We start from the raw sequence: 15,342 nt of genomic DNA on the forward strand, positions 1-15,342 counted from the left end.
CCAGGTACTTACTCTTCTAAACTGTGAATTTTGAAGTTCGATAATATTTCACATGTGGCGTGCCACGCTCCTGACAGGTTGTGGCAATGTTTTCAGTGTAGAATAAATGACTGTTCTCATTTACAACCATCTAAGATATATCCTTGAGATAAACTCCTAAAAGGGCAATTACCAGGTCAAAAGATACTAACTTTTTAAGAATCTCGATATTTATGTCAAAAGTTCTCTGTTCAAACTTCCCAGCACAGTATGAGGGTAACCACATCACCACTAGGCAGCATTAAATATATTTACTTTGATCCTCATCAATATGATAAGCTAAAAAAAGCTCTCTCATTTTAATCTGTGGTTCACTGGGGCACCTGGCTGGCTCAGTTGGTGGAACAAAGGACTCCTGATCTTGGGATTGTGAGTTTGACCTGCACACTGGGCACTGTGATTACTCAATTAAAAAAAAAAATTAATCTGCAGCTCTTTGGTTAGTAATGAGAATGTACATTTATAAATGCTTATATATCATTTTAATTTCTTATTTATGATACTACCTGTATGTATCTTTTTTCTTTGTATGTCATTTATTCATTTTTTCTATTAAGATACTATGTTTGTTAAGAAACTGATGTGAAGGGCGCCTGGGTGGCTCAGTGGGTTAAGCCGCTGCCTTTGGCTCAGGTCATGATCTCAGGGTCCTGGGATCGAGTCCCGCATCAGGCTCTCTGCTCAGCAGGGAGCCTGCTTCCTCCTCTCTCTCTGCCTGCCTCTCTGCCTACTTGTAATCTCTCTCTGTCAAATAAATAAATAAAATCTTAAAAAAAAAAAAGAAACTGATGTGAAAAAGTCCTGATAAATTAAAATACATAACAAATCTGTCTGTCTTGTGTTACCTGCATGTTCCCTCAGTTTGAACACATATATGGTTTCTTGGTTCTCCCATGGCAGAAGCTCCAAACATTCCTAAAATGAAAGCGGTACAATCTAATCCCCACCAGAACCACTCCTAATAATACCACTTTTGCACTTCTATACGCAGTCTGCTCACCGTTGCTGTTTTTAAGCACCAAGCAGAGAGGATACTAAAACCTAGCCCAGTAAGCCCACGGTATTCTGTTTAACCAAGTGCTATTGACTACAAATACAGAAACACTCAGAAATGCTTCTCCCTCCCCTCTAGGTGGAATTCCTCAAATAACAAGCTGCTCATCGTGGTTCAGTGTAAAAAACTATCTTTGGTCCTCCAAAAGATTACCTGTGGTTGGAAGGCATAGTAGCCGAAGAAAAAGAGCACAGGCTACTGAGTGAACAGACCTGGATTTAGATTCCTGGCTCTATAGTGTTCTTGCCCTGTGATCCTGGTCAAGTCATTTTGCCTCTCTGGGCCTCAATTTCTTTATGTATAAAATGAGACTAAAACTACCTGTTTTAGGATTATCGTGAGGATTAAGTGAGATAAGCTATGTAATGTTAATAACCAAGGGCCTGGTATTTGGTAGGTACTCTTCAAAAAATGCAATTTTCCTACTCTGATAGTGCTAAATCAGTTACTTATTTAACTCAAATGATCTTACATAAAATGTTGGCCTGAAATAGTTAGCTGTCCCAGCAAAGCATCATCTGGGTAAAAAAACATTTAGGTCAGCTTTCTGTCAACTGCAATTTCCACTGCTATAATTATGCAATCATCAACCACCACTGCAAGACAACAAAAACCCCAAAGCTGATGTTACAGAAATTACTTGATGATACAATAATTACTTGATTCTCTAGATCACGACCACCAATTCCTTTGGAAAAGCAACAGAAATCTTTGGAATTACAGGAGCCAAAAGGCTGATTAGCCATCCCAGACAGTGGACTCTACAACACAAAGCTTTGTCACTGCCCAGAATGGCAGCATACTGTGAAGTCTTTCTGAAACTGCTCTTCTCTCACATTCCATACTCTGCAAAGAACAATGTCAAAAGAAGAATTGAAAGGAAAAAAATGACAGAAAGAAAGAGGACTTCTTCACACTCTTTCCTGGCAATAGGTTCTAGCTTGGCGAAATAATCTCTAGGAAGAAAGCATTCTTCTTACAAGTGAAGATTACTTTAGGAAAGGAAAGGAAGCAAAGAATCATTTATTGAGCACCTATTTTCACAGGGCTGTACAACACACTTTAATTACAGTGTCTCTCATATCGAACTATAAGGTAAATCTTATCCTTCTTTACAGATAATAGGTAACTTGCTCAAGTTTTCATAGTAAGTAGAAACATCCAGCTCCAGAACTCAGGTCTTTCCAACTTTCAAATATTTTTCTCTTCATTTACATCTTCTCCAAATCTTAAAACGATCACACCAATCCCCCTTTACAAAAAAGAAATTGTGTTTCCAAAACAAATAAACCCAACAAACTAAGTGTCCACCAAAACGATGACCATTCATACTCCTGGGTGGCTCAGTTGGTTAAGCATCTGCCTTTGGCTCAGGTCCTGATCCCAGGGTCCTGGGATTGAGCCCCACATCAAGTCCCCCTTTGGGATCCTTGCTCAGTAGGGAGCCTTCTTCTTCCTCTGCCTTCTGCTTCCCCTGCTTGTGCTCTCTCTCTCTCTCTGACACATAAATAAATAAAATCTTAAAACACAAAGGATGACCATTTCTGTCAATTAGCAGATTACTTTTCTGCCTCCTACTTGTCTTTAATATGAACTGAAAAGACTCACACAAAGTGCCCTTTTATCTTAAATCTATATAAAGAAAATGGTACCTGTTGACAACCACAGAGCACTGAAGCAGAAGCAAGTATAAAACAGGTATAGGCTTCTCAACCATTTCACGGATATCTGCCAACAAAATCCCAATAAAATCCAGGAAGCAGGGCTTGGCTTGACTCCCAGCCTCTTCTCCATGGCCTTCCAGACAGGCGGAACCAATACACTATAAAGACAGAAAGAGAAGAAATTATATGCCAAGTAATTAATAATTGATTCCTGGAAATGAAGAGTGCTAGAGAATGTGACAGATTAGGGGGAAGAGAAATTTCAAGTTTGTCTTTCACTGTTCATACTTGCCTGTAAATTTTAAACCTGAGCCTTGACAAAGCCTGTAATTATCAGGATAAAAACATAGTAAGGGATATGAAATGAATCCACTGTAAAACTGAAACATTTTACATTCTATTATTTTCTAAGCTAACAGTAAATCACCCGTGAGGAAGAATGGAAAACACCAGCCTAAAGAGTTTCAGTTCCAGTTCTTCCACTAAGAGCTTTCTGACTTTGACCAAACACACCTTCTTATCTATGAAGAGTTTGGACTACCAGATTTGAGCACCTGAGAGTTTTGTCTAGCTGTGCTTTAAAAAAATTTTTCATGTGACAGTCTTTAGGAAACGCATGCACTCTCCCATTTACTACTGCCCCACCACTATGATCTTAAAAATCTATCCACGTTATACTTCGATGTCACCTCCCTGATCTCTAGAATCATTTGCAATTCCTGACTTGATTTCATAGGTACACTGAACAGATATTTGCACAGCCCTTACTATGTGCTAGATATTATTCTGGCTATTCCCGAATCTAGGAGCCAATAATTTAGGTCCTTCCAGAGAAAAAATAATTTTCATCTGTTTCATCTGTCTTATACAACTTCCCTACACTGTATAAATTATTATATAAATCTTGGCAATGTCATGAAGATTGGTTGAGTTCTGAAGAAGCAATTCAAATTCTTCTGTCCTAAATGTGCACCTGTCACCCACATGTGGCAAATGACTCCAACCCCCAACTGCAGCCAGCATACAAGGATACTGGCATCACAAAGGCTGGGTATCAATATTGACTAAGACCAGAAAATAAACACATGCACACACAGACATGCACAGACAGCTGCAAAACTGACGTACAGTCCACCCAAGAAAAGGTCTTCACCTAGCCTCAAGCATCTGAAGGACTTCTTTCTCATTCACTTCCATCCATTCTGATTTCTAGTAGTTTTGAAGTTGTATGTTAGGGAGCAGGGAGCTGAAAGATGTGTGGGCCAGTGACATGTTCAAGAGATTATGAAATGGAGCCGAAGTTAGAAAGTCTATCCAGCAACTTCTCTAGCCTTCCAAGATGGAACAGGGAGAGAGAGAGAGAGAGAGTGTGTGTGTGTGTGTGTGTGTGTGTTCGGATCTTACCCAACACATTTCTGCCTACCACAAAAGGATTTTAAACTCAAAGTGACTCAACACCTGTCATCAATAGCGTGACAGGTGGGCGATAGAAGCATAAAAGAAATGAATAGGTTTTGAAAATGGGAGTAATAAACACCATTGAATTAGCAAGCAGATTAGAAGTGCAATGTCTTACAAGCCATGCATGAGAGAGGCAGAGCTCTTTTCATGTGAACTCCCAACCAGCCATGCCTCTGAAATCTACAATTGCCTAAGGGCACAAATCACTGCTAGAGTCCTCAAAGCCTTGCTGACCAGAGGCAAGAACAACACATCATCAAGATCCAAACGGTTTGTTATAGAATCAAAGGGTAAAAACCCAGGGAGAGAAAACACACCCCCACAATACTTGACAAACGAAAATCTAGAAAAGCTTGCAATAGTTTTGGCATTTAGGGCGTTACAAGTACACCCGAAATAAAAGCACTCTCTGTTGCAGCAGCTGTTCAGACAGAGCAGGGGGTAATGTTTACTTAATACTTCAGGTTGATGGGGGATGTATCATAGTTCAGTCTGTCAGCTACATACGTGGAACTCCATTTATGTACACAGCGATAAGATATGTTTGAACAACGACAGAGCAAGTCTGAAACAGCCTATTCAGCTGGTATGAGTAATCAAGAATAAAGCTCTTAAAAAAAAAAGTCTCAAGATATTTGGGAAAGTTACAGAACAGACTGCCATGAATAACTCTGCTTATATTTGCAGACATTGTTTTCCAAATAGCTGGAAAAATGAACAGATTGTTCTGGGAGGCCGTCTTTCCAGTTTGTTCCCAGCTCCCAGGCTGTTAATCACAGAAGAAAGCACAAGGACAGTCAGCTAATGCTCTACACTAACTGCATCTATGGTCGGTTGAGCACAAGCACCAGGAGGCGAGAGAAGGAAAAGCTTTCCTAGAATCGCCTGAGGTTTTCTCTTTTGACTTCCTCGTTTCACCTTTGTGCTCACTGCAGACACCACAGAACCCCTCCGTGGGGAATAATTTTCTAAATCCGGAATAAGGCAGGTTTCGCAGGGTAATTTACCGCCGTGCTCAGCCCCGCCCCCCTTATTCCGCGTCAACTTTCTATCTTGGTGAGGAGACCAAACACAAGAGACTAAGGCTAAGGGCGAGGCTGCCAAAGTCGAGGGAGGAAGGACAGCAGCGCCCCGAGACCGGTCAGTCTGTCAAGGGATGGAGGATGCTGCGTGACCAGGCCCGAGCCCGAGAGAAGCGGGGTTTGGCCTGGGACTCCAGCTCCGCACCTGCAAAAAGCCAGAAGCAGCTGGCTGCCCCAGCCGGGCCAGGAGCGCCACCTCCGGGTCCCAACACCCGGCCAGCGCACCCTCAGAAATAGCCCGTCCCGCTTGCCCCTCCCCTGAGCTCGTGGTCCTTGGCCTGGCAGCCAGCCGCCCCCGGCCACCTACCGGGGCTCAGGGCCACACAGCGGGGCCCCGGCTCTCGGCGGCCTCCGCCTCCTCCCGGTCCATGGGGTCAGGGCCCCAACCTTCGCTCCCCTCACCCGGAGGAGGAGGAAAAGGAAGAAGGTAGTGCGGGCTCCCCACCCGGACAGCTCCCTCTCGCCTCAGCCTCCCAGGACAGCGACCGCGGCCGGAAACGCCGCCTCCTCCCACCTCCCGGGCTCAACCCGGAAACACACTCCTCATGCTAACCAGCCCTCCCGAGCACCCCCCTCCCCGGAAGTTCAAGTCCAGCCGCGAGCCTGAGGGGGAGGAGGGGCAGTGCTGAGGGACAGAACTACGCACGAGCGAAGGAACCTGGACCCCCCAGGTAGTCTCCTCCCGCTCTCCACAGGAAGTCTGCTCCTTCGCCTGCCCTCCGCGAGCCCCAGGCCCTGGACTCGGGCAATACCCACAACCAAGATGGCGGCAACGGCAGCACCCGCTACGGCTTAGCGCCCAGGCGTGCCATTGGCCAGAGCCTGGAGTGAAGCCGCCGAGGATTGGTCGAGAGCGCTGCGGGGGTGGGGGTGGAGCTGCAGCTGCCTGGAGCCGGAGTGGGCAAAGCGGCGTGAGCAGCGGCCCCAGGCTCCCGGAGCATCGGGCTCGGAGAAGATTTCGCCGCTCCGGGCCGCAGCCTGGTGAGCTCAGCCCCCTTCAGGCCCTTCCCTACATCCCAGCCGGGGCCTCGCCGAGCCGGCGCTGATCGATGCCGACACACCCCGGGGACCCTATCGCGACTCCATCGCGCCATATCGCGACATCATCGTGCCCTGTCGAGACTCCATTTTGTCACAGCCCTTTTCAATATATACCTATATATATATTTTTTTAATTTGCCCTGTCATCTTTGGGGGCTGTCCATGTCGTGATTTTTGCCGTGATCTCTTCGTGACATCACCGCGCCATCGTGAAGTGTGATCTCATCGCCGCCCTGTCGTGACTTCATCAATGTCGTGTTGTGACCTGGCTGCGGCGGGACAGGTGGTGACCGCCAGGAACCCTCTTCCCCTTCTCATCTCCCCATCTCAGCAGCCCTGCTTCGATTATCCGGCTTTTGGATTCTCCGTTGTCCTGGGAGCTACCCGGGACCCCTTCTTGCTTCTCCAGCCCCTGCCGGCATCCACAGGCTGGTAGCGGGGCGGGGAGGGCGAGAAGAGGGAACGCGAAGGGTTAATTCTACCGCTGCTTCTGCTGCTGCCGCTGCCGCTGCTGCTGCTGCTGCAGCTTCTGCCCGAGGGAGGGAAAGGAGAGGAGGCAAGGAGCCTGCGGGGGCGATTGAGAGCCCTGGCTGGAGGGGTGGGGTCCCCAGAGGGGCCTCCAAGCCTTCCCTCGTCAGCACCCTGCATCCGCACTTCTGCTGAAGCTTGTCTCCTGCCTGTTCTGGAGAAGGGAGGGGAAGGGAAACCTAGGATGCCCTTTTCCCTCATGTCAGTCTGAGTCCGGATAATCGAACTTCACCCATGTATGTCTCCATTCCTTCCTGTCTGTCCTCACCTCTCCCTCCTGGTTTATGCCTGGGTGGAGGGAGATTAAACCAGGCCTCTGGTGCCAGGGGACAGCTGAGCAGTGGGGCCAGCCCCCTCCCACTCCTGGGAAATTGGTAAGGAGAGCTGTCCAGCTGAGCAGCAGGATGCATGGCCCTTCCTTCCCGCTTTCTGGAGGTGACCTTGGACCAGGGTCCCTTCTTCATCCCTAAGGACTTGAGGGTCCAGTGCCTTTAAGGGGCTGCCACAAGGGAGGTCAGTCTTGTGCAACCCATCCCTCCTGATCCCTCCCTCTGTGCTAATCCCTCCCTCCATCCTCCACTCCCACCCCCACCCCTCCTCTGCAGAGGGATGCTCAGTCCCTCTTGTGTTCACAGTTGGGCAAGGCGGGCATCATGGCCTCGGATTGCGAGCCAGCTCTGAACCAGGCAGAGAGCCGGAACCCCACCCTGGAGCGCTACCTGGGAGCCCTCCGTGAGGCCAAGAATGACAGCGAGCAGTTTGCAGCCCTGCTGCTAGTAAGGCACTGACTGAAAATTGGGAGGTGGGAAGGGCTGGGTGGTTGGGACCCCTTTGAATGGAGACAAAAAGTCCCCAAGGATATATAAGTGATTTCTGGCATTCCTGGAGGCACCAAAGAAGGCCCCAGAAGCCTACCTTTGGACTATTCTTTGCTCCCCTGAGTATGGGGCCAAAGGAGAGAATGGGGGTGAATAAGACTTGGGTCCCTAGGAGCCTCGGAGGAGGCTGCCTGGGTCTGCTCTCTGGGGCGTCCCGGAGCAGATGGGAGCTGACTCATAGGGTGACAGCAGCAGGTAGTAACTAGTGCAGAGTACTTGAGGGCTGGAGATGATTGCTCTGGGGGTGGAGAGAACAGCAGAGCTAGAAGTAACTGGGAAGGGGTCTCAGGGGATGGCCGGGAGACAGTCGGTAGGTTGAGGGTGAGGATGCTGGTTTGGGGCTTAGCCCTGTTGGAGGAACCATGCTGGGGCCAGCGGAGCAGGAGCTGCAGTGCTGGGAAGGGGGGGTTGGTGTGTGGGGGGTGAAGGGAGGAGGGAGTACAGTCGCTGCTTGTTTGCCATGGCAACAGGAAGAAGGCTCCAGAGTCAAGGGCTCACACTGCAGCAGAGGAGGTGTTGAGGTGAAATGTAAGGGGAAATGTTTTGACAGGCAGAGTGGCGAGACACAGGAGCCATTTCCCCTGAGAAGGTGGCGGGAATGGATCAGAGGCTTCTCTGTGGGGGAGCAATTAGAGAGAGACCCTAAACCCATGGGAGATTTTAAAGTGAGATCGAAGCCCAACTCAGGTTGTTGGCATCTAGATGAAATATCAGGAAGAACTTCCCAAATGGCCAGGCGATGAAACGGCAGCATGAGTAGTTGAGGAGGCTTGGACCTCCCTTTTGTGGAGGTAATCACAGATGAGGGATCCCAGAGGTCACAACCCAGGGGAGGGAAGGAGCTGGATGAAATGACCTCTGGATCCTCGCATGAGTCCCCTTCCATGACCTAACCTTGCTAACTGTCAGCGCCCCCAGGGGGCAGGGGGGCAGTCTTCCTTTCATCCCGCTGATAGCACATACCCCCCTTAGGTGACCAAGGCAGTCAAAGCAGGTGACATCGATGCCAAAACTCGGCGGCGGATCTTCGATGCTGTAGGCTTCACCTTCCCCAATCGTCTTCTGACCACGAAGGAGGCCCCAGATGGCTGCCCTGACCATGTTCTCCGAGCCCTGGGTGTGGCCCTGCTGGCCTGCTTCTGCAGTGACCCTGAACTGGCCGCCCATCCCCAGGTCCTGAACAAGATCCCCATCCTTAGCACCTTCCTCACTGCCCGGGGGGACCCGGATGATGCTGCTCGCCGTTCCATGATTGATGACACCTACCAGTGCCTGACAGCTGTGGCAGGCACACCCCGTGGGCCCCGGCACCTCATTGCTGGGGGCACCGTGTCCGCCCTGTGTCAAGCATACCTGGGCCACGGCTATGGCTTTGACCAGGCCCTGGCACTTCTGGTGGGGCTGCTGGCGGCTGCGGAGACCCAGTGCTGGAAGGAGGCGGAGCCTGACCTCCTAGCTGTGTTACGGGGCCTCAGTGAAGATTTCCAGAAAGCCGAGGATGCCAGCAAGTTTGAGCTCTGCCAGCTGCTGCCCCTCTTTCTGCCCCCGACAACCGTGCCCTCTGAGTGCCTCCGGGATCTGCAGGCCGGGCTGGCACGCATCCTGGGCAGCAAGCTGAGCTCCTGGCAGCGCAACCCTGCCCTAAAGCTGGCTGCCCGCCTGGCGCACGCCTGCGGCTCCGACTGGATCCCAGTGGGCAACTCCGGGAGCAAGTTCCTGGCCTTGTTGGTGAATCTGGCATGTGTGGAGGTACGGCTGGCGCTGGAGGAGACCGGCACAGAAGTGAAAGAGGATGTGGTGACCGCCTGCTACGCCCTCATGGAGTTGGGGATCCAGGAGTGCACCCGCTGTGAGCAGTCGCTGCTCAAGGAGCCTCAGAAGGTGCAGCTCGTGAGCATCATGAAGGAGGCCATTGGGGCTGTCATCCACTACCTGCTGCAGGTGAGGGCACAGCAGCCCCGCACTGGGAGCCTAGTGTGGCAGGGCGTGGGGGGAGGTGCTGGAAGGCAAGGCAAAGAGGGACCTGAATGTATGTCTGGAGTAACGGGGAGAGGGCAAGATGCCACTCTGAGGGCTGATCCTGCAGCACTCCCGGGAGTAGTGTGGCCGAGCCTCCCTCTCCCTCCCCCCTGAGCCTCCACACAAGCACCATACCACACACCATATGTGCACTCACATCACAATACACACACACGCACACACACAACACGGTGACTTCCCACTCACTACCCTCCCCCCCAGTACACACGCACACCAAATCGAAGCAGTCTGTTCGGCTCAACGTCTCGCATTGTTTCATGCACCTGCACGTACAGACCTGTGCCAGAGCCGGGCAAAGGAGCGGGGCTGCTGGTTCCTGGCCTCTGGAGAGGTTCAGCTAACTCCTCCCAGGTCAGAGCTGCTATAGAGGGAGGGTCTAATTAGCTTTGGACCTGTGAGTTGTGTTGGAGCCTTGAGGTACTTTAGAGGTGGGGGGGGGTTGAGCCCCAGCGAGTGTGGGGACATGTTGTCTGAAGTCCAGTTCCCCCAGCAGACATGCCCTGAGGGCCTGCTCTGTGCCAGGCCCCTGCTGGGTGCGTCTTTAACCGTGTGCCAGGTGCTGGGTACACTGGGCTTCCCTCTGAGGGGCTCCCCGGCCAGAATTCCCTTCTAGTTGTGTTATTCCTAGGCTGGCTGGCATGCTGTCCCGGCCGGGGAGGGTCTCTGGTCCTGCTCCATCTCACGGGGGTCCCATGGCAACAGGTGGGGCCAGAGAAGCAGAAGGAGCCCTTTGTGTTTGCTTCGGTGCGGATCCTGGGGGCCTGGCTGGCCGAGGAGACCTCATCCCTGCGCAAGGAGGTCTGCCAGCTGCTGCCCTTCCTTGTGCGCTATGCCAAGACCCTCTACGAGGAGGCCGAGGAGGCGAATGACCTCTCCCAGCAGGTGGCCACCCTGGCCATCTCCCCCACCGCCCCAGGGCCCACCTGGCCGGGGGATGCTCTCCGGTGAGTTTGTAGTTAGAGTCTGTCCAGCCAGACTGTTCTAAAGAAAAGTGTAACAGGGGGACACCTCCTCCCCCCCACTCCCCCAAACTGCTCTGTGCCAGGCTTCCTGATTGGGGCATGAGATTTCCTTTAGGATTATTTCTGGGTTTTGGGGGGGCTTGTTCACGCAGGACTCCTGCTCAACCAAGTCTTACTTGCCCGGCCCAGACTTGTCTATAAAGAGAGAACTCGTGCTTATCGAGCAGTTACTACACGCCAGGCATCTTGCTCTACCTTTTACCAAAACAATCTCATTTGGTGCACACAGCAGATCTATGACAAGTCTCATCCGTGTGTTCAGGATGAGCAAACCGAGACTCAGGGTTAAAGTAACTGGCCCACACACGCACCACAAGGCAGAGCCCAAGTTTGAGCCCAGGCCCGTGAAGGACCACAGCGTGTGTATGTTCTCTGCGGGACCTACAAAGCTGGGTCCTTCCCCCCTCTGCCTTCATTTCTCTCAGGTGGGATGCCCCAAAAGAGGGACTCCTTGTGCCTTCATCTCTCCCCTCCCCTTACACGTGTGTTCCTTCCACGCCCCTAGGCTCCTTCTGCCCGGCTGGTGCCACCTGACTGTCGAAGATGGGCCCCGGGAGATCCTGATCAAGGAGGGAGCCCCCTCACTTCTCTGCAAGTATTTCTTGCAGCAGTGGGAGCTCACGTCCCCGGGCCACGATACCTCAGTGCTGCCTGACAGCGTGGAGATCGGCCTGCAGACCTGCTGTCACATCTTCCTCAACCTCGTGGTCACCGCACCGGGGCTGATCAAGTGAGGCCGGGGAGGAGGTGGGAGGAAGCAAGGGGGGCTGCTCAGACTCCCCTCGGATCTCCATCTCGACTTTGCTTCCCTGTGCCCGTGGGCTCCTGTTACGGTTAGAATGAAAGGCTCCCAGAATAGAGAGAGACACCCCACCTGAGGATTTGGCAGGTCCAGAAGCCCTCTGGGCCTGTCTTTCTGCTCCAGCCGTGACCCATCTCTGCTCCCCAGAGGTCATGAATGGGCCCAAAGTTAACTCTTGACCCTGCTGCCTCATTTCTTGCCAAACCCTGCCTGGTGAAGCTGGGAGCCCAGAATCCCAGGTTTTCCTGGGCCTTGGTCTAGCTCCACCAACCACTCCTCCCCCATCTTTCCCTCCCTTTCACCCCAGGCGAGATGCCTGCTTCACATCTCTCATGAACACCCTGATGACGTCGCTGCCCTCACTGGTGCAGCAGCCCGGGAGATTGCTTCTGGCTGCCAATGTGGCCACCCTGGGCCTTCTCATGGCCCGGCTCCTCAGCACCTCTCCAGGTAAGGCCCTGGGGACCCAGTCCTAAAGGGTAGGGGCAAAGGACCTGGGTGGACCTGTTGTCTTCTGGGCGTAAGTCCCCATTTGCAAGGAACGGTTTGAACAGAATTTTCCAGTCGAGAGGCAGTCTCTGAAGTGTGTCTCCATCCCCCACCCTACCCCACCCTTCTTCGCCAAATGATAACATTCTCTTCCTTCCGAAGACTTTTAAGGCAAGGTCTGGTGGGTGTAAGAACAGGCCTGCTTGAAGGCACAGGCATGAGCACCTGGAATTCCCAGCAGCCCAAGGAGTCTGAATCCAGTGTTTTCAAGGTGGAGCCTCCCCCACCCAGGACTTGAGTCAGAAAGCTTATTCCTCCCATTGAGGTTTTTCTCTGCTCAGCACCTCACCTCCCTCGTGACAGGCTTCAGCACTTTGGTGCTCCTGTGCACAGACCTCCGCAACCCTGCCTCCCCCTGGCTCTGTGCAGGGGGAGGGAGGACATCCCCTCCCGCCCCTGCCAGCCCTCCGTGTCTCCCACTTTGGCCGTGGGTGTCTGCTTAGGTCCCTCTGTCCCCGCCTGTTCCCTGTGCCCCATCTGTCAGGTTGGAGGAGCTGAGCAGATGCCCGGGAACAGGGCGTAACGAGCCTGTACCCTCAGCTGCCTCTCTGTTCCCTGTGTGGGGATCCCAGCAGGGTCCCCCAGCAGTGGGAAGGGAACATGTCCCAGTGGACCTCAAGCCGCCCATGTGCTCTAGCCCCGTGCTCCCTCAGTCCCAGGCTGCCTCATCTCAGCCCCTGAGTAGAGCCCCAGGGCTGTTCACCCACAAGTGCCACCAGGTTGGACTGACCGCCTCCCCTGAGAGGGTCTGCAGTATGGGGGTGAGCCCCGCTGCATGGCAGGTAAGCCAAGCCCTGGGCCCCCCCCCTCTGGCGCCCTCTTCTGGCCCAAAAATCAATTGGCGTGAGAGCTGCCGCCGGGAGCTCTCTAGGCCCAGAGGTTTTCCCATCACTACCCCGGCTACAGGGAGACCTGACCCTGAGCTTGAGTGTACCAAGATTATTACATTTAATTCTCACAACGGATTGCTAAGATTAGCACTGTTGGCCCCATTTCACAAGTAAGGAAATGAGAGCCAGGAAAGTGGATTAGCCAAGGTCACAGTCGAGGGTAGGCCTTGAGCCCAGGCAGGCTGATGGCAGGGCACGCTTGGGCTCCTGGAGTGTGTCCGCCACGAGAGGGGAAAGTAAGGGTCTGGGCAAGCAGCTGGCCCGCCAGCCTCATGTGCCCTCCACCCCCTTGCCTTCCAGCTCTCCAGGGAACGCCGGCCTCCCGAGGTTTCTTTGCGGCCGCCATCCTCTTCCTGTCACAGTCCCACGTGGCGCGGGCCACGCCGGGCTCGGACCAGGCAGTGTTGGTCCTGTCCCCCGACTACGAGGGCATCTGGGCCGACCTGCAGGAGCTCTGGTTCCTGGGCATGCAGGCCTTCACGGGCTGCGTGCCCCTGCTGCCCTGGCTGGCCCCCGCTGCCTTGCGCTCCCGCTGGCCACAAGAGCTGCTCCAGCTGCTCGCCAGCGTCAGCCCCAACTCCGTCAAGCCCGAGATGGTCGCTGCCTATCAGGGCGTCCTGGTGGAGCTGGCACGGGCCAACCGGCTGTGCCGGGAGGCCATGCGGCTGCAGGCGGGTGAGGAGACGGCCAGCCACTACCGCATGGCCGCCCTGGAGCAGTGCCTGTCGGAGCCCTGAGCGGGTGTCCACTGGGGACAGACCCAGGGGTGGGCAGTGAGGGAAGGAGGGAGGAGGCATCTTCCCTGAAGCTCCCAGACTGGACCCCCTTCCCCAAACTCCCCTCCCAAACATCCCAGCTTTCTGGCTTTTCTGAGGGCAAGGGCATGGTGCCCACCCCTCAAGTATAAGGAACTGCCTCCCGCCCCCCACCCCTGGGTCCCCATGGGGGCAGGGATTGGCTTGGAAATCAATGTGGCTGTCCCTGCCAGGCCTGGGAAGGTTGGAGCAGCCCCTAGGGAAGGGGGGGCACTGGTTGTCATTGTGCCCTCTGTCAGGCTCCTCCATGGGAGGGAGGCCCCAGGGTGGTATAGGGCTGGCAGGAGTTGGCTGCCTCAGCCCATGTACCCTGCCGGCCAGGGCGTGGGCTCCCCTAGGCTGTGGTGTCCCCTCTAGCCTTCCAGGTCCACGTCCTTCAAATTGGCCATTTGGCTCTTGCCCTCAGCCCCTTGGGCGGAGAGCAGACTCAGGCCACCGACATCGCAGCTCTTCCTATCAAATTCAATGACCCAGGGTCTGAACTGCCCCATCCTTCCAGGGAATCCTGGGGCAGACAGGCCTGGCGTGGGGGTATGGAAACCTCCTTCCACCTGAGCTTCCTTGAGGGGACCCAGGAGTCCTTGGGCCCTGGCCTCTCAGCTTTTGTGTCATGTTGCAGCAGAGTGACAATGGGGGTTGAGGGTTTATTTATTTTGCCTGCCCTTATCCCTGCTTGGACACCTGAGCATCTAATCCCTGTCCCCCTTGTGCCATCTGGCTTGGCTGGAGCCAGAAACAGGAGGGACACTTACCCAGAATCCGCATGTTTCCTTAGTGGTTGCCCCTCATCGCCATCGTGGTGCCTGGCTTTAATTCCCACCCCTGCTTACGATTCCTCTCTGCAGAGAGACGCGACTTGCGGCTCCGGCAGGGACTACCTTTCTTATGAACCCCGGGGGACCCTCCCCCAAACCTCACCCCTTGCTTCTCTCTCCCCTTCCCTCCCCAGTGCGTTCTGTGATCTCCAAGTTCAAAGCTGTGCACATGCGGACACTCAATAAATGTTCATTGGTGACCTGCTGGTCCTTGTGTGGTCTGTCCTGCACCTTCTCTCTTCCTTCTCGACTCCCAGCAGCTCACAACTAACCATTTGCTGAGCCGAGGCCCTGCCACACACACTTCCACAGGTGTTCTCTCATTGAGCCTGCCCCAGAATCCTGTGACACAGGCATTATCCTGATTTTACAGGTGAAGACCCTTTGGCATGGGTAGGTGGTTGGCTCAAGGTGGTGTGCCAGTAAGTGTCAGAGCCAAGACCGGGCTGGCTGCTGACTCCTTAGCCCACACCCGGCACCTGTAGAGCAGGATGGCAAACTGGTGCCAAGGGGGCCAGTCTAGTGGGGCTTTGGGGCTCTTGTGTACAAATGAAGTGCTGACATGAAGGGCCACCAAGTAATAGTAGTGCCACATCTTCCAGTTTTTGAAGACAAGTCAGAAACCCTCATTTTTATTCAAACTCTGATTTTGGAGTGTTGAT

General features: G+C 53.4%; 2 protein-coding genes across 3 annotated transcripts in view; one reads left to right on the forward strand and one right to left on the reverse strand.

Moving 5' to 3' along the window:
• Positions 1–6,002, reverse strand: part of KIAA0319L (KIAA0319 like) — a 91,452-nt gene extending 85,450 nt beyond the window's left edge. Inside the window, exons 1-2 of one of the 2 annotated variants that reach the window (XM_044237785.1) lie at positions 5,947–6,002; positions 2,746–2,915 (exon numbers count right to left, since the gene is read on the reverse strand). In XM_044237785.1, coding sequence (XP_044093720.1) covers positions 2,746–2,887 — 142 coding nt within the window. In that variant the 5' untranslated portion in view covers positions 2,888–2,915; positions 5,947–6,002. Of the gene's footprint in view, positions 1–2,745; positions 2,916–5,607; positions 5,811–5,946 lie in introns of those variants that run through there. The other variant, XM_044237784.1, reaches the window with a different exon arrangement.
• A 35-nt stretch (positions 6,003–6,037) lies between these two features.
• NCDN (neurochondrin) lies at positions 6,038–14,880 on the forward strand. The gene is made up of 7 exons (XM_044237786.1): positions 6,038–6,624; positions 7,505–7,645; positions 8,720–9,688; positions 10,490–10,731; positions 11,315–11,539; positions 11,919–12,061; positions 13,351–14,880. Exons 1-7 carry the CDS (start codon positions 6,592–6,594, stop codon positions 13,785–13,787), a joined length of 2,190 nt encoding a protein of 729 aa, XP_044093721.1. The 5' UTR covers positions 6,038–6,591; the 3' UTR covers positions 13,788–14,880.
• The last annotated feature ends 462 nt before the right edge of the window (positions 14,881–15,342 follow it).

This window comes from Neovison vison, chromosome 2 (assembly GCF_020171115.1).
Source record: "Neovison vison isolate M4711 chromosome 2, ASM_NN_V1, whole genome shotgun sequence".
Taxonomy (NCBI): Eukaryota; Metazoa; Chordata; class Mammalia; order Carnivora; family Mustelidae; genus Neogale; species Neogale vison.

Bases quoted from the DNA above. Each gene is read 5' to 3' on its own strand.
- NCDN (XM_044237786.1), top strand. From the start codon at position 6,592: ATGTCGTGTTGTGACCTGGCTGCGGCGGGACAG. The intron at 9,689-10,489 runs GTGAGGGCACAG...CCATGGCAACAG, and splicing joins TCATCCACTACCTGCTGCAG to GTGGGGCCAGAGAAGCAGAA. The intron at 10,732-11,314 runs GTGAGTTTGTAG...CCACGCCCCTAG, and splicing joins TGGCCGGGGGATGCTCTCCG to GCTCCTTCTGCCCGGCTGGT.